This window comes from Mustelus asterias, chromosome 2 (genome assembly GCF_964213995.1).
Source record: "Mustelus asterias chromosome 2, sMusAst1.hap1.1, whole genome shotgun sequence".
In the NCBI taxonomy this organism is placed as follows: domain Eukaryota; kingdom Metazoa; phylum Chordata; class Chondrichthyes; order Carcharhiniformes; family Triakidae; genus Mustelus; species Mustelus asterias.
Genome location: NC_135802.1, coordinates 119,699,183 through 119,724,875, shown reverse-complemented (window position 1 = coordinate 119,724,875; position 25,693 = coordinate 119,699,183). Strand labels below are relative to the sequence as shown.

The 25,693-nt window shown below is 43.8% G+C and overlaps 1 protein-coding gene across 2 annotated transcripts in view; it reads left to right on the top strand.

Annotated features, from left to right (window-relative positions):
- The first annotated feature begins 5,779 nt into the window (after nt 1–5,779).
- The window catches only part of ankhb (ANKH inorganic pyrophosphate transport regulator b), a 159,339-nt gene continuing 139,425 nt past the window's right edge, over nt 5,780–25,693 (top strand). Inside the window, exon 1 of one of the 2 annotated variants that reach the window (XM_078240634.1) lies at nt 5,780–6,248. In XM_078240634.1, coding sequence (XP_078096760.1) covers nt 6,150–6,248 — 99 coding nt within the window. In that variant the 5' untranslated portion in view covers nt 5,780–6,149. The remainder of the gene's footprint in view (nt 6,249–25,693) is intronic. The other variant, XM_078240624.1, reaches the window with a different exon arrangement.

The following is a 25,693-nucleotide window of genomic DNA, read 5'->3' as shown; positions in this document are numbered from 1 at the left end:
TGCCCAAGGGCAGTTGGGAGTCAACCACATTGCTGTGGCTCTGGAGTTACATGTAGCCAAATCAGATAAAGATGGCAGATTTCCTTTCCTAAAAGACATTAGTGAATGAGATGGGTTTTTCCGACAATTGATAATGATTTTATAGTCATCAGTAGATTCTTAATTCCAGACAATTTTTGAATTGAATTCAAATTCCACCATTTGCTATGGCGGGATTCAAACCCAGGTCCCCAGAACATGAGCTGAGCTTTTGGATTAATAGTCTAGAGATAATACCACCACGCCATCGCATCCCCACTCTGCAAGTGGGACCAAAAGCCATTTGTGAGATCAGTACATGATTTATACTTCTCCCTTCTGATACCAGAAAGAAGTGCAGCAGAATTCTGATGTTGAGCTGAATGAGGTTAAGCTCACTTTATGTAAGGACTTATAAACAACAATCAACTACCTCCACATTTAGGAACACCAGACAAAGGCAAGTCAATACAGGAAGGCATTTTAACAGCTCACTCTTTTCCAAACCTCTAATGGTTGGTTGTAAGAAAATCTCATTCACTTTATGATTGGGAGTGGGTCACTGTCTGCAAGGCCAGTGCCAACTGGCATTAAGAGAATGAAGCCCTACATCTACTTTGCCACATTGATTAGGATATCTTTGTAAATAAGGACAGCATTTGTTAAGGAGATGTTTGAGGAGACTTTTATCTCCCCCTCTCAACAATTGTGATCTAGCTGTGCCTGAAGATATATCAGATGGCCATCCTGCTCCATGGAAGCTTCCACAGGCCTGGAGAAAATTCTAAGGAAACATTTTATATCAGATTAACTGATAATACGATCTGTTGTCTCTCAAAGTTTAAATGTAGTTTTAGTACAACTGTCAATAAACACTCCTTCTATACTTATATTGCTAAAATAGACATTCTAAGCATTGGGTTCTGCAGCAGTTAAAGGAGCATCTGAAATGTGTCTTTTCGAGAACACATTTGAAGTGGATTATAACTCTAGCCCCAAATATAGGCTGTCTTAAATTGGGAGCAACTTCACACTTCAAAATAACCCACTTATTTTGGGTTTGAGAAAGTGAACCACACATCACTCAAGGAAAGCAACTATTAAGAGATATTACCTTTCCCCAGATAGCCTGTTAAATAATTTGTTGGTCAAGTTATAACTACCCATTTATATTCTAATTATTATAAGGGTCCAGAGATCTTTCTTCAAAAGTTGTATCTTCCCGTTTACAGAAAATAAAAGAGAGGTGGGTTCTTATACTGCATGCAGAAGACTACAAAAGACATTATACTTTACCAACTTACTTACAAGTTTATTACATAACTATTTAACACACCATACACTTTGAATCATAGAATCCTACAGTGCAGAAAGAGGCCATTCAGCCCATCGAGTCTGCACCAACCACAATCCCACCCAGGCCCTATCCACATATCCCTACATATTTACCCACTAACCCATTTGAAGTGCATTTGACTGTACATTCCAATGTTAATTACTTTAAAATATAAAAACAGTCTTATTTCTGATACAGAACCCACTAAAACTAAAAATACAATGCCACAGCTAATATCAGTTTAAGAATTCCCATCAGTATTCATGGTAATGTTTCACATGAATCTCCAAGTGAATCACTTGCTGGACAGTTGGATACAAAATCCGTTTGCCTTACGATATCCAAACCCTTGATAACCAGAGAAACACAGAGGGGGTGTTCCGAGTACCCTCTACAATATTCTTAATTTTCTGAAAGGAAACTGGAACAGTTATACCCTTCATTACCAGATTACATCATTCTTTAGCAGCAATGGGTGTTGCTTCTTTGGTAAACTCCTCCTCTTAGATGTGTCCTTATTATTCACTATGATTCAATTGTTAAAATTGTTTTATAATCCATGCTATGTGCCTGATACATGGTCATCATGTACTTAAATATGTCCTTAACATCTTTCCTGTTTGCCTCTAATTATTTCTATTTTTCTATACGTGATTTTAAACTTTTGATTGAGAATAGATTTTTCAAAGTCTGTTTTTCTAATTTGTTGAGATAAATTCTAAGATTGACTTCTGAATAGAGAAGGAGAGACAGTGCCATTGTAAAAGCTTTTAAAGTTCCTTTGAAAATGACTTTAGATCCTTTTCTTATTTTTAGTGTGAAGAGAACTTGAAAGGCCCTGGTGTTACTTTATGTGTGGCACAGACAACATCTGTTTATCACCCTGTTGAAACCAAAGCTGTAAGCTAGTGCTGCTCATGTATATGCTTAAAGGCATCTGGGTAAAAATGGCAATACATAAATATATGTCCACTTTCTCAATTATAAAATATATACCCTAAATACATTTGAATTCTACCTATTTATTCATGTGTTTATGCTGGCCGACTATGGAACCGATTTGTTGCGGTTTTCGGCCAATTAAATCGAGTCCAATTAAATACACACTACTGGCCCACATGGATCCGGACCCTGATAGCACATGCCACCGAGGGGAGTCGGAAAGCCTGTGAGAATTTTGATCCCGATGATAATACATACACACAGAAGCCTGGGCCACCCGCAAAATGACTTGTGTGTGGGAACGGGAAGTCAGACAAACAGACACCCCCAAGCCCATAAAACACGGAAAGATGAACCCAATCCACACAGACCCAGCCCCGGTTTGGCGTAACGAAGGGGAAAGTGGAAACAGGGGACAGGGAAACTCAGGGCACCCACCCCCATATACCCCTGCCAATCATCGATACAGAAAACCGCAGCCCCGCGCAGAACCCCGATATATTCCCAACCCCAGGTACAGGGAACAAGGCAAAGCCACTTCCAGATATCCACCCCCACAAGCGCAGTGTTACAACTGTGGCCGGATCGGCCATTTTGCCAGGGAATGTAGAGCCTCGCCCAGCCAGACCCCATGACTGCCCCAACGATTTCACAGAGGAGAACCCTGACCTATGTCATTAGAAGGACCTTGTTCTGTTTTATTTCACAAACATTGTTTTGTTTCTTAAAGACTTGATTAGTTGTAAGTATTCGCATTCCAACCATTATTCATATAAATTGAGTTTGTGTCTTTATATGCTCTGTTTGTGAACAGAATTCCCACTCACCTGAAGAAGGGGCTTGCAGCTCCGAAAGCTTGTGTGGCTTTTGCTACCAAATAAACGTGTTGGACTTTAACCTGGTGTTGTTAAACTTCTTACTGTGTTTACCCCAGTCCAACGCCGGCATCTCCACATCATTAGAAGGACCTGCCAGATCTTGAGTCATAATTTTCCGACACATCACAGTTTGGTTGTGGGATGAAGAATCTATTGTTATACTGTGCCATAGTCCTCCAACAACAAGGACACATGCCACATACCCAACATTTTATTTTCACGCTCTGCAAACTCCTTATCCCACTCAACCCCATCAACACTGATTGCCGACCAACCCTCCGTATGACACTATTGGGCCTTTATTATTCCTTTACTTATTTCTTTGTTTTTTTTTAAAAAAGAGGAGTCATATGACATTCTAGTAAAGAAAAGGAAAAGAGAATCAGATATTAATAAGAATTAACAGGTGCTACCTTGATCTTCCCCAGAATGAACTACATACTTCCCTGTTATCTGGGACTCCACGTCTCAGACAGGACTACCGACACCACATCAACCAAAGACCAGAAGATCAGCCTACGATACCCCGGATATATGTGGTTCACCCCACACCCAATGGAAATACACTCGTCAGAGGTCAACCTTTTGGCACCCCTTAGAAACTTTCTGGAAGGGGACTACAGAACAATATCTAAAGAACGTAAACTCTTGCAGAATAAAAGACTTGATTTAGATGCAGCAAAAGCAAGACTGAAGAAGGCAAAGGTCTCAGAGGCCCGTTCAGCAGCAGAACAGGAAATGCGAATTACACAAAGTGAATTTGATCGCCAGGCAGAGATCAGAAGACTTTTGCTTGAAGGAATTAGCAGTACACATGCTCATCACCTTCGTTGCCTGCATGACTATGTTGATGCCCAGTTGACCTACTACGCTCAGTGTTACCAGTATATGGTTGATTTACAGAAGCAACTTGGAAGTTTTCCAACCACGTTTTCTTCCAACAATCAGACTGCTCCGGCTTACTGTTTCTTGCTTTGTTTTGTATATACCCGATTGACGTATTGTTTCTTATTGTTTTTTAATTATTTTACTTCATTTTGTACTGTTTATTGCTTTGTTTTGTATATACCCGATTGATGTATTGTTTCTTGTTTTTTTAAATTATTTTACTTCATTTAAATTTGTTGGTACTATTGTGGGTTAGGGATGATACTGTCAACCCCAGATTCGGGGTACTTGCTTGTTGAGATGGTTTGGTGAGAATTGTGTGATCCGGTTCGCTGACGCTCATTGGATCAAGAGGAGGGAATGTGGTGATATAGACAGGGCCTAGCTTTAAGGCTGATAAAATTGGATATCCTAAATTAAAGAATTGGGCATATTGAAATCAAACACATTCAAACCTCAGGCAGGCCAATTATACAAATACAAACGTGTCTGGCCTGACCCATCAACCACCCATCAAAGGTCGTTACATTCTACTTGAGACTTGGCAGGAGATCATGGCACCTCATTGAAATGCATCGGCCTATTGTTAGAAGCGCAGGTCGAGCCAGACTTTCTGTCACCAAGAGTTCCTGTAGATACCTTATCTGATAACAAGTTCAACAACATGGAGATGGACACCTGGGGGGCGGACCTTGGTGTCCTGTCAGGCAGACATCAAGAAACCCACTGGGTATTGGAATCCCCTCCTGGGCCCTCATTGGCTGGAAGCCAGAGAAGTTTCTGGAAAGGCAAGCAGGCTGGGGGATAAAGGGACACATTTTCAGACACACTGCAGCGAAGATGGCTGTGACCATTTGGAAGACTGACCAGAGAAGGAAGGAAGAAGCTGCCACCATTGAGACTCACCTTTGTGACGATGGACTAGAGGGACTCAGAGAATTGAGCCTGCAGTTCAACCAAACCATCTTTACGGGTAGTATACTTGAATCTGCTGGGCTATCCTCTTGTTTTATGTGGGTAATTTAAGGGTTAATAGTGTTATTATTAATAAACTTGTTGAACCTTTATTTGTGTTTGTCCTTTGTCCATCTTGCAAATAAGGGCACGGGGTAAAATCGTGGAGTAAGTAAACTGGTTGAAAGTATCTGAGAATTAACAGGTTGAATAAAGAAAGGGAGTCAGTTCATCTCACCCTGGGGCGTAACAATATGGGGATATCCCATCTGGAATTTAACAAATCGAGGAATCTCATCCGGGATAACAAATTTGGAGCACCTCACCTGGGGACTATCATAGCAGATTGTTTTGCTCTGTCTTAGCATGCAGTTTTCACTCTACAGTATGCAGAGATTTGGCTTCCCCAGGTTTGCTACCCCATTGCTGCCTGATGCTGCTCCTGACTTGATCTTTTACATGCCTCTGAACCAGGGTTGGTCTGTGGCTTGACAGTAATAGTTGAGCGAGGGATATGCCGGGCCAGGAGGTTATGGATTCTGCTGCTGCTGAGGGTCCACAGCACTCCATGAAAGCCCCGTTTTGAGCCGCACTCACTGCCTCTCTTTTTCGTTGCATTTAAAAGATACATTTTATCTAAATAAATTCAGTTTGTTAAACTCCATTGCTCCTTGCCTGTGCGGCAGTGGGATTCAGCACGCGCTCTGTAGCAGTGACAGGCCACCTTGACCCTGGGGGCAGGGTTGGTGAGGGCTGACGTGCTGAGGGAGGGGCTGGCTATGGGACTAGTGTCAAGGCCACGTGTGTGAGGCTCACTCCGTTCCAGCTATCCGGAGCTCTGGCTTTTCCTCCACTCATCATGTTGTCTGTGGCCTCGGCTCGCAGCGTGACAGCGAGAGGCGTGTGTGTGTGAATCACGATTGTTCCTGTCTCTGCTGTTTTCGCCCTCCTTGTTTACTGCGCAACACAATGGCATACCCAGCAGAAACTTCTGGTCGGTCTCCTCTTTTATATCGGGTGGAAAGAAAAGAGATTGTCAGCTCTTCTAACCCGGTGTGTTTCTGCTGAAAGCCTCCTTTCCTTCCTTCGCAGTCCCATCCATCCGTACATGTAGACTGGAAGAAGCAGGTACCATGCTCAAACTGACCGGGTTTCAGACCCATTATTGGCCGCTGGTGCGATTCCTCATCCCCCTGGCCATCACCAATGTAGCGGTGGATCTCGGGGAACAGGTCAGTGATTTGATTTTTCAGCCTGTGAATGGTGTTGATGTCTAGCGGCTCTGTACGTGTTTAATATGCGCGGCTGGGCTCGGAATGAGCGGATGACATTTTGGCAGCAAGGCTTTGTGAAAGGACAAGGCGACTTCCTCCGTGCGGCAAGTATTTAAAAGCTGATCAGCTGTGGTCAGCACAGCCATAGCCCCCTATGTGGAGGGCCAGCTACGTGCAACACTGAGCGAGCCCCGGATGATCATTCCCTGGGCTGTTTGTGTGAGATATTAAAATAAATATTAAATGTGCTGTGAATTTGACTCCAATGGAATCCCGATCAAGGTTCATGGAAACCAGGATAGGATGCAATGTATCACTTTGCCATTTCTCCCCCTTGTTAAGCTGAATTCCACCTCCCTGACTAGATTGTAAACCCCTGTGGCCAGAATTCTCGCTTCGGAGATAGATCGATCCCTACTCCCACCCAATGAATGTCATAGATAAAATCTAGTCTGATTCTATGTTTAGATTTTAAAGGCTCCCCTCCCGCCCCCATTCACTTCCAATACCCGCTTAATCATGCTGTCTATCCCGTCAAGGTTCAGCTGCAACAGTCTGCCTCCCTGGCGACTGCTATCTTTCTAGCTGCAGTCGAGGGAAGCTTTCATTTGATCAGGCAGATTGTATATCCACAGATTAATCTATTGTGTTTCTATCATGCTGTTGATTCAAACTGTTAGATTAGTTACTACGAAAGAAAGTACCCACTCAAGGTGATAAGGTTGGCAAATGATTCGCCAACATAATGGATAAAACAGATCTTGATTCCAAATAAGTGCATCTCCACTATTAATTGTGAATTTATTAACTTCCCTCCACTCATTATTTTTTTTATACTTTTCCAATTCAATCAAATCAAATCCAATTCAGAGTCTCAACAAGTTGAGACATTTCCGATCCAGGCTGACAAGACAGGGCGAGCGACCAAATCACCCTGTCCTGGGCCCGATCTACATGAGCCAAGCTGATTGGAGAAGGGTGAGGTTCCTCTTCCAAGACTTGGGCTCATTTGCATCTTAGCCAAAAGGCCGAGATGCCGCTTTTAAAAATTGCTTCATATGAAACATATGAAGCCTCAGCGTAACCTAATGACCTCGACCAAGTGCAGCATCCTCTCCATGCTACACTTGATCTTACCCAAAAGGCCGAGAAGCGATGGATTATAAAAAGGACCAATGTGATTTCTCTGAGGGAGCAATAAATCATGGGTGACGCCTCCCTGTACCAATTATAGATACAGGGAGGCGTCACCCATGATTTATTGCATGCTACAGTTGACCTTGTCACCTCTGATAGAAAGGTGAATAAACAAGCAGGGTTTCAATTGCTGTCCACTGACTTGTGCTGCAAAATTAGCATATTGTTAGGGGCCAGATCAGAAACCTCAAGGTGTATCATGAAGTTAGACTAGACCTCAACTGTTTTATTTTGGCATTAGTGTGACGATAAGGTGTTTCACTCCATGTGCGATTCTATTGACACACTAGGGAACTATTATCAAAATGAAGTTTATGTTTAACATTAGTTTAACTTTTACCATTTGAAATACTAACATATAACAAGATAATTCTTAACTACTAATCTATTTCTATTATTTGAAATTCAAGAAATATTCCTTTTAAATTCATCTTCAAAATCAGTTAGCAAATAACACAAGCTTATGTGTTTTTACTTGTTAATGGTCTCTCAAGCCTTTAAATACCTCTGGAGAGCGAGAGACAGACCTGTCTTCTGAACCCAAACAGCAACCTCCAGAAATACCTCTTGTTTCTTTTAGGACCATGCAGAAACTGCTTGCTTTTCCCTGTAAACTTAGCTCCACCCATTAGCACATGACTCTGTCCCTTGTCAATCAACCTAACCAAAACTCTACCCAAAACCCCAGGGAAAAAACAAAACTAAATAAAAATGCATTAACTCAGATTAAAACAAACATCCCATTGGCTAAGATCAATTATTAGCTTGTATTCTCAGTATGTGAGCTACCTAGTGCAGACAAATTGGTACCATGGAAACAGAGCTGAATTCTAAACATAGCACTTATAGGAAACATGATTTTTAAAAATTTGATTTATTATTGTTACATATTAGCATAAAAAATGAAAAGTATTGTTTCTTGCGTGCTATACAGACACAGCATACTGTTCATAGGGAAGAAAACGAGAGAGTGCAGAATGTAGTGTTACAATTATAGCTAGGGTGTAGAGAAAGATCAATTTAATGCAAGGTAGGTCCATTCAAAAGTCTGGTGGCAGCAGGGAAGAAGCTGTTCTTGAGTCGGTTGGTACGTGACCTCAGACTTTTGTATCGTTTTCCCGACGGAAGAAGGTGGAAGAGAGAATGTCTGGGGTGCGTGTGGCCTTAATTATGCTGGCTGCTTTTCTGAGGCAGTAGGAAGGGTAGTCAGAGTCAATGGTTGGGAAGCTGATTTGCATGATGGATTGGGCTACATTCATGACCTTTTGTAGTTTCTTGCGGTCTTGGGCAGAGCAGGAGCCATACCAAGCTGTGATACAACCAGAAAGAATGCTTTCTATGGTGCATCTCTAAAAGTTGGTGAGAGTTGTAGCTGACATACCAAATTTCCTTACTCGACTTTACCAATTGTAACACAATTTTTACCATTTTCCATGCTGTCAAATTATCTTCCTAATTATTTCCATCAATTCCACGTTCAAATTCATGAGAAAACCTACCTCTTCAACCACACCTTTGGTTCTCTCTCCCTTAACTACTGTTCATCATCTATTTCTCATATCCAAGTTTTTTTGTGAAACAACTTGGAACATGTTGCTAAATTAAAAGTGCTACACATTAGTGAACTTAAAAACAGCTGCTTGAGCTGTCTTGTCACGTACCATTACATACTTTCAGGGATGGTAATTAGCCTCATTCAAAGTTCAGAAAAATCTGAATGCACTTATTACATACACCTGGGGTAAGCTAAATCTGGTTGCCTTTCATAGGATGAGGGTGTCACTGGCTGGTCCAGGATATATTGCCCATCCCTTATTACCGTTTAGAAGACCGTGGTTAGCCATGCTTTTGAAGCGCTGCAATCCGTGTTTTTTAAATTCATTTGTGGAACATGGGTGTCACTGGCTGGCCAGCATTTATTGTCCATCCCTGGTTGCCCTTAGAGGGCAGTTGAGAGTCAGCCACATTGTTGTGACTCTGGAGTCACATGTAGGCCAGATCGGGTAAGGATGGCAGATTTCCTTCCCTAAAGGACATTAGTGAACCAGATGTGTTTTTCCAACAATCGACAATGGTTTCATGGACACCAGTAGATTCTTAATTCCAGATATTTTTTATTGAATTCAAATTCCACCACCTGCTGAGGCGGGATTTGAACCCAGGTGTCCAGAACATTAACTGAGCTTCTGGATTAATGGTCTAGCGATAATACCACTGGGCCATCACCTGCCTGATGGTGTGGGTATACCAACAGTGCTGTTAGGGAAGTTCCAGGAGTTTGACCCAGTAACAGTGAAGGAACTGTGATATAGTTCCAAGTCAGGATGGTGTATGGCTTGGAGGGGAGCTTGAGGTAGTGGTATTCTCCGTTATCCATGACCTTCTAGTTGTAGAAGTCACAGGTTTGGAGGGTGCTGTTGAAGGAGCGGCACAGTGACACAGTGGTTAGCACTGCTGCCTGAGTACCAGGGACCCTGGTTCAATTCCAGCCTTGGGTGACTGGTTGTGTGGAGTTTGCATATTCTCCCTGTGCCTGCGTGGATTTCCTCCCGTGTTTCAGTTTCCTCCCACAGTCCAAAGCTGTGCCGGTTAGGTTGATTGGCCATGCTAAATTGCCCCTTAGTATCCAAGGATGTGTAAATTGGGTGGATTAGGCATGGTAAATGTGTGGGGTTAAGAGGATGAGGTGAGGGGTGGGCCTGGGTAAGGTGCTTTTTCAGGGAGTCGGTGCAGACCCAATGGGCCGAATCTGCACTGTAGAGATTCTGTGATGTGTTGCTGAAATGCACTCTTGTAAATGGTACATATTGCTGCCACTGTGCGTTAGCAGTGCATGGAGTGAAGATATAAGGTGCCAATCAAATGCCTGTTTTGTTTTGGATGGTGTCAAGTTTCATGAGTGTTATTCAAGCACATCCGGTTATGTTTAAGTATTTCATCAAGTTCCTGACTTGTGTCTTGAAGATGGTAGACTGACTTTGGGGAGTAAGGAGGCAAGTTCCCTGCAGCAGAATTCCCAGCATCTAATCAGTTCTTGTAGCCACAGCATTCTTATGGCTGGGCCAGTTCAGTTACTGGTCAATGATAACCCCAGGATGTTGATAGTGGGGTATTTAGCAATGGTAATGCCATTGAATGTCATGGGGCCACGGTAATCAGCAGGAAGTTTGAAGCAATGGCACTTCATGTGGTCCGAAGTCCATGTTGCCAACTCCCTCCCGTCTGTAAGGAGGACTTTGCAGGCTCAATAGGGCTGAAGTTGCCATGGTGATTTCCAGTGCCTAGGTTGAATCATTCCTTTTAGGCTTTGTAGTGGTTTCATACAATTAAGTGGCTTTCTGGGGATAGATGTTATTACTGACACTAGCTTTAGATTCCAGATTTTATTAATTGAATTCAAATTCCACCAGCTGCCATAATGGGTTTTGAACCCATGCTCCCAGGACCATTGGCTGGACGGCTGGATTACTAGCCCTGTGACATTACCATTATGCAGTCACCTCCCTTGTGTAGGTCTTTGTTGTAATCATATTTCGTTCTGAAAGTGTCACTATTTAAGTATTAATTCGGACGACCTGAGAGCTCATTTTTAGTGTGGCAGCAAGTCATCTTCAAATCCAAGGGACTGACTCAGCAGAGAAGATTCATTCTGGCTATAACCAAGTCACCAATCCTGTGATATAAACAAAGTTGTCATTAGAGAAACAGAGTCACTCGGGAAGTGTTGACTAATGATGCTCCAGTCATTGAATCCCTACAGTGCAGAAGGAGGCCATTCGGCCCATGTCTTCACTGACCACAATCTCACCCAGGCACTATCATATTTATCCTGCTAATCCTCCTGAGACCAAGGGGCAATTTAGCATGGCCAATCAACCTAACCTGGACTGTGGGAGGAAACCGGAGCACCTGGAGGAAACCCACGCAGATACGGGAAGAAAGTGCAAACTCCACACAAACAGTTGAATAGTACCTATAAAGGCAAAACTTACATTGTTGGTCTCTATGAATAGACACAGGAGATGTCATTCTGGGAAGGGATCATAATTGTGACTTTTAAATATTTTCAATATGTGTTTTGAAATAAGTTCAGCTTTTATCCACTTTATTCAGCTCTATCCACTTGCCACTCAAGTGGATAGAGCTGTGAAGAAGGCCTATAGTGTGTTAGCTTTTATTAACAGGGAGTTGGAGTTTAAGAGCCGTGGGGTTATGCTGCAACTGTACAGGACCTTGGTGAGACCACATTTGGAATATTGTGTGCAGTTCTGGTCACCTCACTATAAGAAGGATGTGGAAGCGCTGGAAAGAGTGCAGAGGAGATTTACCAGGATGCTGCCTGGTTTGGAGGGTAGGTCTTATGAGGAAAGGTTGAGGGAGCTAGGGCTGTTCTCTCTGGAGCGGAGGAGGCTGAGGGGAGACTTAACAGAGGTTTATAAAATGATGAAGGGGATAGATAGAGTGAACGTTCAAAGAGTATTTCCTCGGGTGGATGGAGCTATTACAAGGGGGCATAACTATAGGGTTCGTGGTGGGAGATATAGGAAGGATATCAGAGGTAGGTTCTTTACGTAGAGAGTGGTTGGGGTGTGGAATGGACTGCCTGCAGTGATAGTGGAGTCAGACACTTTAGGAACATTTAAACGGTTATTGGATAGGCACATGGAGCACACCAGGATGATAGGGAGTGGGATAGCTTGATCTTGGTTTCAGATAAAGCTCGGCACAACATCGTGGGCCGAAGGGCCTGTTCTGTGCTGTACTCTTCTATGTTTTATGTTTTAAATGGTTTTAAATAGATCTTCTAGCTTTTCACTGAACACTTATTGTGTGTGTCTGATAAGTACAATAGTTTGTTTGTTTGTTGGGATAATAATGTTGTTCCAGCAAGACAACAGACACTGAGTCAGCTTGATCCTTAATAATAATTGTAGAGCTTTCTCAGTCTGATTCTTTGATACTAAAGTAATTGCTTTACATAGAGGTTATAGCAAAGAAACAAACCATTTGGCTAAACAGGATTTTGCTGATGTATATCCTACCATCCATCCTCCTCTCAATCTTCTTCTTCTCAACAACCTTGCCTTCTATTGCTTTACCCTTCCATTGTTTATCCAGCTTCCTCTTAAATGCATTCATACTCTTCACCTCAGCTACTCTGTAGCAATGAGTTCCACATTCTAACCATTCTTCAAATGAAGTTTCTGCTTAATTCCGTTGGATTTATTAGTGACTGCCCTGTAGCCTCTAGTTCTGGACTCCCCAATGAGTGAAAACAACTCTACGTGTATCATATTAAACCCTTTTATTATTTTAAAGACCTCTACCAGGTCACCCTTCAACCTTCTCTTTTTGGCACAATAGCACAGTAGTTAGAACTCAGCTCCAGGGACCCAGGTTCGATTCTGGCCTTGGGTGACTGTCTGTGTGGAGTTTGCATGTTATCCCTGTGTCTGCCTGGGTTTCCTCCAGGTGCTCCTGTTTCTTCCCACAGTCCAAAGATGTGCATGTTAGGTGGATTGGCCATGCTTAATTGCCCCTTGGTATCCAAAAATGTGTAGGATAGATGGATTGGCCATGGTAAATGTGCACGGATATGGGAATAGGATGCGGGAGTGGGCCTGGGTAAAGATGCTGTTTCGGAGAGTCAGTGAAGATTCAACGGGCCAAATGGCCGCCTCCTGCACTGTAGAGATTATATGATTCTATAATAATAGTTTGAACATTTTAAATATTTTCTGATATTATAACCTCTCAGTTCTGGTATCACCTTTGTAAATCTTTTTTCATCTTCTCTCATCACTCTATATCTTTTTTATAATCTGGAAACCCAATCTGTTAACGGGTTGGTGCTTTTCATAACGCACTTGAACATTCTGATGAGGGCCCAAGTGTTTCTGATTAGCTTTACTCCGGTAAATTGCAATCCTCCACTGTCCAGCTACAAGACAACAGCCACATATATTTCTGACAACGGTCACTTGTGGTCTGATCACAAACAATAGAATTTGCTCCATTAATTAATCTGTCAACAAGGGAGTGCTAATTATAATAAATTATATTTAAAATGGCAGTGACAAAAACTGGAATAGACTTCCAGTTAGAGCAGTGATGATGAAAACCCTGAAATTATTTCGGAAGCAACTAAATGTGGAAGAGATAGGAGAGAGATGATCGGTGTCTCTCTGCACATGAAGCCAGATGGATCAATTGATAGCCTTCCCCAGAATTAATTGCCGTGTTGTTATTCCAGCCTTTGAGGTCAATGTTCTTCCAATGATCACTAGAAAACAATTGATAATTTTACACATAATACTTCACTAAAATGCACTATGTGCAGTCACCTACACTGCTGATCAGCACCTCAAAACTAATGGTGGCAGTGATGAGTTGGCACTCTTCCATGACCATCCATCCCCTTCAAGGACAAAAAATGAATACCATACTGCTGAAATGTACAATATCTTTTATGGATTTAGCAATTGTTTGGAAAAACTTATGGAATATATGTGGCCTCATTGCAAATCATTAATTGGTACATTAACATATGCTGACCCCAGATGCGTCAAAAGGTTTACGAACATGATGATGTAGAATTTGCTTGCACTGAACTGCAGCAGTGACAATCTCACAGAATCAGTTCTTGATTTTTTTGTCTGTATTCTAGCTTTGCTGTGCAGCCTCAGTATACTTCAGGCTCAGGCCATTACTGAGATAATGGGCTGAGCTGTGAGGTCAGGTCTCACAGCAGTATTTGTCTGTAAGATAAAGGAAGCAAAACTGTGTTTTGCATGACATTAAACCATGTACACAAGTATAAATCATGTCAAATCTATAGAGTAGATGAATGGATTTATTGAACAATGAATACCCTAAACCCAGGGTAAGGGCGAGGACAGACTGGCAGACCAGTAAGTGAAGTGGAGGGGCATGTTGGACAGGGAAGGTGGGAGTGGCTGCACCAGGGGAGGCAAATCTGTGACAGGTGGGTGGGGTCCTCCACTGGTACAGTGGGCTCGGGAAGGATGCAATTAGATCAAGCAGGGTTAAACCACCTGATACCCTGTAATTTGGAGTGGCAATGGGGGGAGGTCCCTCATTGAGCATTAATTGCTAGTTAAGGGCCTAATTGGGCCACAGGTGGCTAGCTCACTCAGTGCCTCCCTTGCTACCTGTAAAGTTGTGGCAGGGGTGAGCAGGATCGGGCTGGTGGTGGGCACAATGTTGTTGAACGGTTCCTTTAACTTACAGGTCCACATGCCTGTTTTCCCACCCACAGGTGACCCTGCAAACTTCAATTCAATATCAACCAACATGTTCAGTTGTAGTTTTTTACTCGCTTTCTTTTAGGCTTTAGACTTTTGTTGTTGGTTGACTATATATAGATGGTGAATCCAGCTAATACCTAGTAAAATATTAAAGCCAAAGTGCCACTGATTAGGCTTAGTTATAATGGAAATGAGGGAGTGGGTGACCATGTGACAGAATCATAGAAACCCCACAGTGCAGAAATAGGCCATTAGGCCCATCTAGTCTGCACCGACCACAATCCCACCCAGGCCCTACTCCATAACCCTACATATTTACCTGCTAATCCCTCTAACCTACGCATCTCGGGACACTAAGGGGCAATTTTAGCATGGCCAATCAACCTAACCCGCACATCTTTGGACTGTGGGAGGAAACCCATGCAGACACGAGGAGAATGTGCAAACTCCACACAGACAGTGATCCAAGCCGGGAATCGAACCCAGGCCCCTGGAGCTGTGAAGCAGCAGTGCTAACCACTGTGCTACCGTGCCACCAAAAACAGGTTTAGGAAGAAGTCAAACAGGTTTAGGAAGAAGTCACAAGCCATGCAGAAACTACTGGCACTTGCTAACTGGTTTTCCGTTTCAAATACCAGAATGATGAACCCTAGGCAGGATATAGTAGATGAACAAAGAACAATACAGCACAGGAACAGGCCCTTCGGCCCTCCAAGCCTGCGCCGCTCATGTGCTCACTAGACCATTCGTTTGTATCCCTCTATTCCCAGTCTGTTCATGTGGCTATCTAGATAAGTCTTAAACGATCCCAGCATGTCCGCCTCAATCACCTTGCTTGGCAGTGCATTCCAGGCCCCCACCACTCTGTGTAAAATATGTCCCCCTGACATCTGTGTTGAACCTTGGCCCCCTCACCTTGAACCCGTGACCCCTTGTGTTCATCACCTCCGTCCTGGGAAAAAGCTTCCCATTGTTCACTCTATCTATGCCCGTCATAATTTTATACACCTCTATTAGGTCGCCCCTCATCCTCCGTCTTTCCAGGGAGAACCCCAGTTTACCCAATCTCTCCTCATAGCTAAGACCCTCCATTACAGGCAACATCCTGGTAAACCTTTTCTGTACTCTCTCCAAAGCCTCCATGTCCTTCTGGTAGTGCGGCCTAACCATCGTTCTATACAGCTGCAACATCATATGCCAACTTTTATATTCTATGCCCCGTCCAATAAAGGCAAGCATGCCATATGCCTTCTTGACCACCCTCTCCACCTGTGCTGCCACTTTTATGGATCTGTGGACTTGTACACCCAGGTCCCTCTGTGTGTCTATACTCCTGATGGTTCTGCCATTTATCGTATAGCTCCCCCTTACATTACATCTACCGAAATGCATCACTTCATATTTATCTGGATTAAATTCCATCTGCCATTTCTCCGCCCAATGTTCCAGCCTATCTATATCCTGCTGTATTCTCTGACAATGTTCATCACTATCCGCAACTCCAGCAATCTTCGTATCATCCGCAAACTTGCTGATCACACCAGCTACATCTTCCTCCAAATCATTTATATATATCACAAACAGCAGAGGTCCCAGTACAGAGCCCTGTGGAACACCACTAGTCATGATGTGGAGATGCCGGCGTTGGACTGGGGTAAACACAGTAAGAAGTCTCACAACACCAGGTTAAAGTCTAACAGGTTTATTTGGTAGCAAAAGCCACAAGCTTTTGGAGCCTTAAGCCCCTTCTTCAGGTGAGTGGGAATTCTGTTCACAAGCAGGGATATAAAGACACAAACTCAATTTACAGAATAATGGTTGGAATGTGAATACTTACAGCTAATCAAGTCTTTAAGCTACAAACAATGTGAGTGGAGAGAGCATTAAGACAGGTTAAAGAGATGTGTATTGTCTCCAGACAGGACAGCCAGTGAGACTCTGCAGGTCCAGGCAAGCTGTGGGGATTATAGATAGTGTGACATGAACCCAATATCCCGGTTGAGGCCGTCCTCATGTGTGCGGAACTTGGCTATCAGTTTCTGCTCAGCAACTTTGCGCCGTCGTGTGTCATGAAGGCCGCCTTGGAGAATGCTTACCCAACAGGAAGAGAACAGCCTTGCCTGGTGATTGTCGAGCGGTGTTCATTCATTCATTCAACACCACTAGTCACAGACCTCCAACCGGAAAAAGACCCCTCCACTGCTACCCTCTGTCTTCTATGGCTAAGCCAGTTCTCCATCCATCTAGCTAGCTCACCTTTTATCCCGTGAGATTTAACCTTTTGCACCAGCCTGCCATGAGAGACCTTGTCAAACGCTTTACTAAAATCCATATAGACGACATCCACGGCCCTTCCCTCGTCAATCGTTTTTGTCACCTCCTCAAAAAACTCAACCAAATTTATAAGGCATGACCTCCCTCGTACAAAACCATACTGTCTATCGCTAATGAGATTATTCAGTTCTAAATGCGCATGTATCCTATCTCTAAGAATCTTCTCCAACAACTGATTTGAGGATTGAATCTATTTGAGTTGTTTTAAGGAACAGAGGGTGAGCGGTTACATGGCTGGGAGTATTTTTATAGAACTCAAAACAGTGTGAAGGAGATGAGCAAATCTGTTGGCAAATTTCAAAGGGTCTGGGTGGGATGCTCTTTTGGAAAGTTGGTGCAGACTCAATGGGTCGAATGGCCTCCTTTTGCACTGTAGGGATTCTATGGATTCATTGGGTGCATCAGGAGCAAGATTTAGTTCATAGTCAGGAAGATTATGGGAAGAACAGGAGGGGATTAAGAAAGGGAATAAGGATGGAAAGAGTTTACAAGAAAAGATGAGCAAGTAATATTAAATTGAACCTTAAATAACAAAACTTATATAAATATTTCAACTAATGCCAATGCTTGTTTTATAAAGTATTAAATGGTAAGAATAAGTTAAATGCTTTAGCCTCACTGTTGATTATTACTGCTGTGACTACACGTAAACCTTTCAATTTGAAACTACAGCTGTCATTCTTGCTACTCGGTTTCTATATTTGGACTGAATAGATTACTGCTATCTGGAAAAAAAATATCAACCCCTTTCTGTTTTTGCTGCATCATGTTTGCAGCATTCATCCTGCTGTGAGGGTTTTTTTTAAATCAAGTGAGCCACATTAACACAACCTTTAAAGTGTTTCTCAAACTGTGGTTTCTTTCCGAGGCATCTATAAAATAGCCAAGTGGAATGCAAATAGGTGGGCTTAGCGACTGCATATATGCATCACACAATGGGTTGACTGGCTCACCTCTGAGGTGGAGCAAATGGGAGTGTGGAGAGTAGCAGGAAGATCACCAGATAAAACTGCAGTTACCAAGCCATTTAAGTTCAGCCATGTCCAAGGAAGGGAGCATTTTTAAATATGCAAGCATCAATTCAAACAAAGGATGCTGTATACATGTTTTGTCCAGGTATTATGGATTTTACATGTTTTATAATTTAGATGGGAGATCCATGATTATTAATCCAACCAAAAAATGATGCAAACCACTGATTGAACAGTTGATTGTGTACCAACTTCACCATGTTCCAGTAAACACCCTCTCTGTAACAGGTTTGCCATTTGTAGATTTTGTAATGCCATCCTAAGACTCAGAACAGCCTACTTGGCAGGCCCAGCTTCAGTCAGCATACTTCCAGCAAAGCCAGGCAAAACAGTATCAATCTCCAAAAATAAGACCTGTCTGAAAAATTGCACTGTTGCTTTTCTCAGCCAAAGCTGTTTTATGTTACTTGCCTGGAGATTTAGACTTATTAAGTGTCTGAGCACATCACTAACTGATTATAAGGTATTGTTCATGCTGCAAATGAGAGTAGCAGTAATGTACTCATACATTTAATAGTGTGCCATGCTGCTTATCAGATCACTTGCAAGTAGGCCTCATTTTGCTGTCTACCAAGCAAGGCCTCAGATCCCCATTTCTGAGTTATCTAATAACAGTTAATGGCTATTCTCTTTGAGCGGCGCAGGAAAAGATGAGAGGGTGAGATCAGCAATGTCCTTCGACATTGATGTGGATTCAGTATGATACATCTGGTGCTGGGCAGTTTAGCAGCCTGGGGTGATGAACTCCGTAATCTAATAAGTGAGCCATGAGCAGAAAATCAGAAAGAATGGGTGGAAGATCCTGTGCTGGGAAGCCGAGAAGCAGAAAACCTCAGAAATGACCCTGACATTGATACCAAGCCAGATATATTGAAGTGCATGCCAGGAGCAACAACAGATAAATCTGCCAATGAGGTGATGACCTGATAAAATATAGTACAAGAGTACATACATGGTGAATCATGGAATATTACAGTTCAGCAGAAAGAGCTGCCCGAGTTAGTCCCGAAATCCAGCTCTTTCCCCTATTATGATCCTGAACCAGATCCCGAAATTTCTGTTGTGATCTGGCTAGAGACCTGTGGTGATTGTCCATTTAAGGATCAATCTCCAGGGTAAGGGTCACATGACCCAGAGAGCCAATCGGGGAGCAGGGTGGGGGGAGGACCATCCTGGTGAGCAAGGGTTTCTGTCCCAGAATCTTCTCAGGAGCTGACTGCAGCCATGTGGTTGTAAGTCTCTATATAGCCTTTACCAGTAAATAAATGTGCTTTTCTTCCTTAGAATCCCAAGTACTTACTAAGAGAATAAAGTCACAAAAGTCTACGGTTTTTAAAAAAGAAAATACATTTTACTATACAAAGTCAGAAAAGTAAAACAATTTACAAAGGGCGGAATTACCCCAGAAAATTTCTAAGTGCTTTCCCCAGCGGGAAAACTGGTGAAATTCTTGTGGGATAGATCCCACAATTCAGTTCGCAATTCACCCACACTTAGAAATATTTCTGGAGCTTAGGGAGATTCTCACTGAATTCAGCCACATTTAGAATTTTTGTGGAGTGGGGATCTAAAGAAACTAGCAAGGCTGCTTTGTGATCTCCAGACAACCTTACAACACCTCCTCCTCTCTCTGCCTACTCTCTGGCTAAGACCCTCACCGCTCCTCTCCCCCCTCACTCGTACCGGTGACACCCCGCTATGGAGCCAAAGGTACCCCCCGTAGCCCTCCCCCTGCCAGAGCCCTTCCGCAGACTCACTGTCCAGGAGTGCCCCCTTGCCCTCCCTCCTTTCAGGTTCCCCCCCTTTGGAACTGCCAACCTGGCATTCTGGTAGTGCCACCCTGGCAGTACCAAGGTACTTCCATTTTCCCGACCACCAGGGGCTTCACTGGCCTCAGAACCCCCCTGCATAGCCATCATGGCTGTTTCCTGTGGAGACGAGTAATGATTCCTGCTGGTTTCCCACTGCACCCCAATGTCGGTGAATTGCAGGAGCTGAGAGAATCCGGCTCCAAACCGACCCTCGCTGGCTGTGAACCAGATTATGTTGGAGTGTGCGGGCTGGGAGAATTCCAAAAGGAGTTCTTATTGGTGCCAATCATGATTCTCCAGCCCGAGGGTGATTTGCGCATGAGCATCCAGAGCTGGAAAATCGTGCCCAATATTTGTCTTATTCTCTAAGATAAGAATTAACATGATGTAAATATGAAACAAATAACCTTTGGCTGAATACACTGCTCTGCAGAATAAATGGCAATTGCAACCAAAACAGATCCCAAGGATTTCTCAGTAACCCACACCGATGTCAGTGTTCACTGAGAGTTGCATAATCTCACTAAAATTCTGTTTTATGAGGCATTACGAGTCTTCACTCTTCCTTTTTAAAGATCCAGCCTGGAAGTTCCCTCCAAAAGTCACTCTGACTCAGACTGCCTCAACGACTGCTCACCTTCTGGGGTTTCAATCTCATCAAGCCTTTTCACCCTCCACATTTTTCCAGAGCCCTCACTACCTAGAAATTATCATAGAAACATAGAAAAACTACAGCACAAAACAGGCCCTTCGGCCCCACAAGTTGTGCTGAACATATCCCTACCTTTTAGGCCTACCTATAACCCTCCATCCTATTAAGTCCCATGTACTCATCCAGGAGTCTCTTAAAAGACCCTATTGAGTTTGCCTCCACCACCACTGACGGCAGCCGATTCCACTCGCCCACCACCCTCTGTGTGAAAAACTTCCCCCTAACATTTCCCCTGTACCTACCCCCCAGCACCTTAAACCTGTGTCCTCTCATAGCAGCCATTTCCACCCTGGGAAAAAGCCTCTGAGAGTCCACCCGATCTATGCCTCTCAACATCTTATATACCTCTATTAGGTCTCCTCTCATCCTTCGTCTCTCCAAGGAGAAAAGACCGAGCTCCCTCAGCCTATCCTCATAAGGCATGCCACTCAATCCAGGCAACATCCTTGTAAATCTCCTCTGCACCCTTTCAATCTTTTCCACATCCTTCCTGTAATGAGGCGACCAGAACTGAGCACAGTGCTCCAAGTGGGGTCTGACGAGGGTCTTGTATAACTGCATCATTATCCCCGGACTCCTAAACTCAATCCCTCGATTGATAAAGGCCAGCACACCATACGCCGTCTTAACCACCTCCTCCACCAGCGGGGCCGATTTTAGAGTCCTATGGACCCGAACCCCAAGGTCCTTCTGATCCTCTACAGTACTAAGAGTCTTTCCCTTTATATTGTACTCCTTCATCCCATTTGACCTGCCAAAATGGACCACTACGCATTTATCTGGGTTGAAGTCCATCTGCCACTTGTCCGCCCAGTCTTGCATCCTGTGTCCCTCTGTAACTTCTGACATCCCTCCAGACTATCCACAACCTCACCAACCTTCGTGTCGTCGGCAAACTTACTAACCCATCCCTCCACTTCCTCATCCAGGTCATTTATGAAAATGACAAACAGCAAGGGTCCCAGAACAGATCCCTGGGGCACACCACTGGTGACCTACCTCCATTTAGAAAAAGATCCATCTATACCCACTCTCTGCCTCCTTTGGGCAAGCCAGTTCTGGATCCACAGGGCAGCAGCCCCTTGGATCCCATGCCCTCTCACTTTTTCTAGAAACCTTGCATGGGGGGACCTTATCGAACGCCTTGCTAAAATCCATATAAACCACATCTACCGCTTTCCCTTCGTCAATGTGTTTAGTCACATTTTCGAAGAACTCCACCATGCTTGTAAGGCACGACCTGCCTTTGAAAAAGCCATTATCATCTCAGCTCCTTAGAGCAAAGAGAAACACATTAGCCGCATGGAGCTTTTTCTTCTGCTCCTGTTCCTCTGACTAAAACTGACTGTCCCTTGAACTTATTTTCACTGTCCTTGAACTGATCTGAGTGACCTATCAAAACACACCCAAGGGTGTCCTGCCCTTGTTGCTAGGCAGGATCAAGTACAACAAGTATGGGAGGATCCCATGCCCTGAATGTTACAATCTCCACACGTCCTAGCTTACAAAATATACAAGGGCCAAAAAATTAACATCATGACATTTTTCTCCCTTGGACAAAAGAAAGCTTCTGGGGACAGTATAGTTCGGGACATTGACACTGTTCTCTGTGACCAGGATGGAGAATCCCAAGGTTGTGTTGCCTGCCTGATGCTTGGGTTCGGGATATCTCATCTGGACTGCAGAGGAACTTGGAGTAGGAAGGTAAAGAACAAAGAACAGTACAGCACAGGAAACAAGCCTGTGCCGCTCATTGGTCCAACTAGGCCATTCGTTTGTATCCCTCCATTCCCAGACTGCTCATGTGACTATCCAGGTAAGTCTTAAGCGATGCCAGCGTGTTTGCCTCCACCACCCTACTTGGCATTGCATTCCAGGCTCCCACCACTCTGTGTAAAAAAAACGTCCCTCTGATATCTGAGTTATATCTCGCCCCTCTCACATTGAGCCCGTGACCCCTCGTGATCGTCACCTCTGACCTGGGAAAAAGCTTCCCACTGTTCACCCTAGCTATCCCCTTCATAATCTTGTACACCTCTATTAGGTCTCCCCTCATTCTCTGTCTTTCCAGGGAGAACAACCCCAGTTTACCCAATCTCTCCTCATAGCTAAGACCTTCCATACCAGGCAACATCCTGGTAAACCTTCTCTGCACTCTCTCTAACGCCTCCACGTCCTTCTGGTAGTGCGGCGACCAGAACTGGACGCAGTACTCCAAATGTGGCCTAACCAGCATTCTATACAGCTGCAACATCAGACTCCAGCTTTTATACTCCGTCCTATAAAGGCAAGCATACCATATGCCTTCTTCACCACCTTCTTCACCTGTGCTGTCACCTTCAAGGATTTGTGGACTTGCACACCTAGGTCCCTCTGTGTTTCTATACTCTTGATGGCTCTGCCATTTATTGTATAACTCCCCCCTACATTAGTTCTTCCAAAATGCATCACTTTGCATTTATCTGGATTAAATTCCATCTGCCATTTCTCCGCCCAATTTTCCAGCCTATCTATATCCTGCTGTATTGTCCGACAATGTTCATCGCTATCCACAAGTCCAGCCATCTTCGTGTCATCCGCAAACTTGCTGATAACACCAGTTACACCTTCTTCCAAATCATTTATATGTATCACAAATAGAAGAGGTCCCAGTACAGAGCCCTGCGGAACACCACTGGTCACAGACCTCCAGCCGGAAAAAGACCCTTCGACTGTTACCCTCTGTCTCCTGTGGCCAAGTCAGTTTTCTACCCATCTAGCCACCTCTCCTTGTATCCCATGAGCCTTAACCTTCTTAACCAACCTGCCATGAGGGACTTTGTCAAATGCCTTACTGAAATCCAAATAGGCGACATCCACGGCCCTTTCTTCGTCAACCGTTTTCGTCACTTCCTCAAAAAACTCTACCAAATTTGTAAGGCACGACCTCCCTCTTACAAAACCATGCTGTCTGTCACTAATGAGATTGTTCCGTTCTAAATGCACATGCATCCTGTCTCTAAGAATCCTCTCCAACAACTTCCCTACCACGGACGTCAAGCTCACTGGCCTATAATTACCCAGGTTATCCCTGCTACCCTTCTTAAATAACGGTACCACATTCGCTATCCTCCAATCCTCAGGGACCTCACCTGTGTCCAATGAAGAGACAAAGATTTCCGTCAGAGGCCCAGCAATTACATCTCTTGTCTCCCTGAGCAGTCTAGGATAGATGCCATCAGGCCCTGGGGATTTGTCAGTTTTAATGTTCCCTAAAAAACCTAACACTTCCTCCCTTGTAATGGAGATTCTCTCTAACGGTTCAACACCTCCCTCTGAGACACTCCCAGTCAACAAGTCCCTCTCCTTTGTGAATACCGATGCAAAGTATTCATTTAGGATCTCCCCTGTTCCCTTGGGTTCTAAGCATAATTCCCCTCCTTTGTCCCTGAGAGGTCCGACTTTTTCTCTGACAACTCTTTTGTTCCTAACATATGAATAAAATGCCTTAGGATTCTCCTTAATCCTGTCTGCCAAGAACATTTCATGACCTCTTTTTGCCCTTCTAACTCCCCATTTGAGTTCTTTCCTACTCTCTCTGTATTCCTCCAGAGCTGCATCTGTTTTCAGTTGCCTGGACCTAACGTACGCCTCTCTTTTCTTTTTGATCAGATCCTCAATTTCCCTGGTTATCCATGGCTCTCGAATCCTACCTTTCCTATCCTTCCTTTTTACAGGCACATGCCTGTCTGCAGCCTTATCAACTGTTCCTTAAAAGACTCCCACATGCCAGACGTGGACTTACCCCCGAACAGCCTCTCCCAATCAACGGCCACCAATTCCTGCCTAATCCGGCTATAGTTAGCCTTCCCCCAGTTTAGCACCCTACCCTTAGGACAACACTCATCCTTGTCCATTACTATCCTAAAGTTAACAGAGTTGTGGTCACTATTTGCCACATGTTCCCCTACCGAAACTTTGATCCAGTTGTCATGGTCCACAGAGGTACCAATGACATAAGTCGAACAGGAACAGAGGTTCTGCTAAGGGAGTATGAACATCTAGGAGCTAAATTAAAAAGCAGAACCAAAAAGGAAATAATCTCTGGATTACTACCTGAGCTAATTGGCACAGGGTCAATAAGATTAAGGAGGTAAAATGCATGGTTCAAAAATTGGTGTGGGAGGAATGGGTTTGAATTCATGGGACATTGGCACCAGCATTGGGGAAGAGGGGACCTGTTCCGATGGAACGGTCTTCATCTGAATCATGTTGGAACCAGAGCAAAGAGGACGGGGTTGCATTGTTAGTAAGGAATGAAGTTGAATCAAAAGCGAGAAGCGATATAGGATCAGAAGGCATAGAATCTCTGTGGGTAGAGTTGAGGAATCGCAAAGGTAAAAAGACCCTGATGGGAGTTATGTACAGGCCCCCTAACAGTCGTCAGGATGTGGGGCAGAAAATAAATCAGGAGATAGAAAAGACACATAAAAAAGGCAATTTTACAATAATCATGGGGGACTTCAATATGGAGGTGGACTGGGAAAATCAAGTAGGTAGTGGATCCCAAGAAAAGGAATTTGTGGAATGTCTAAGAGATGGTTTTTTGGAGTAGCTTGTGACAGAGCTGACTAGGGAACAGGCAATTCTGGATTTGGTGATGCATACTGAGGCAGATTTGAATAGGGAACTTGAGGTGAAGGAACCCTTAGGGAGTAGTGAGCAGAATATGATAGAATTTACCCTGCAATTTGAGAGGGAGAAGCTGGAATCAGATGTAACGGTATTACAGTTAAATAAAGGTAACTACAAAGACATGAGGGAGGAGCTGGCCAGAGTTGATTGGAAAGGGAACCTAGCAGGGAAGACAGTGGAACAGCAATGGCAGGAGTTTTTGTGGGTTATTTGGGAGGCACAACAGAAATTCATCCCAAGGAGGAGGAAACATGCTAAGGGGAGGAGGAGGCATCCAAGGCTGACGAGGGAAGTCAAGGACAGCAGAAAAGCAAAAGAAAAAGTATACAAAGTGGCGAGGATAAGTGGGAAGCCAGAGGATTGGGAAGCCTTTAAA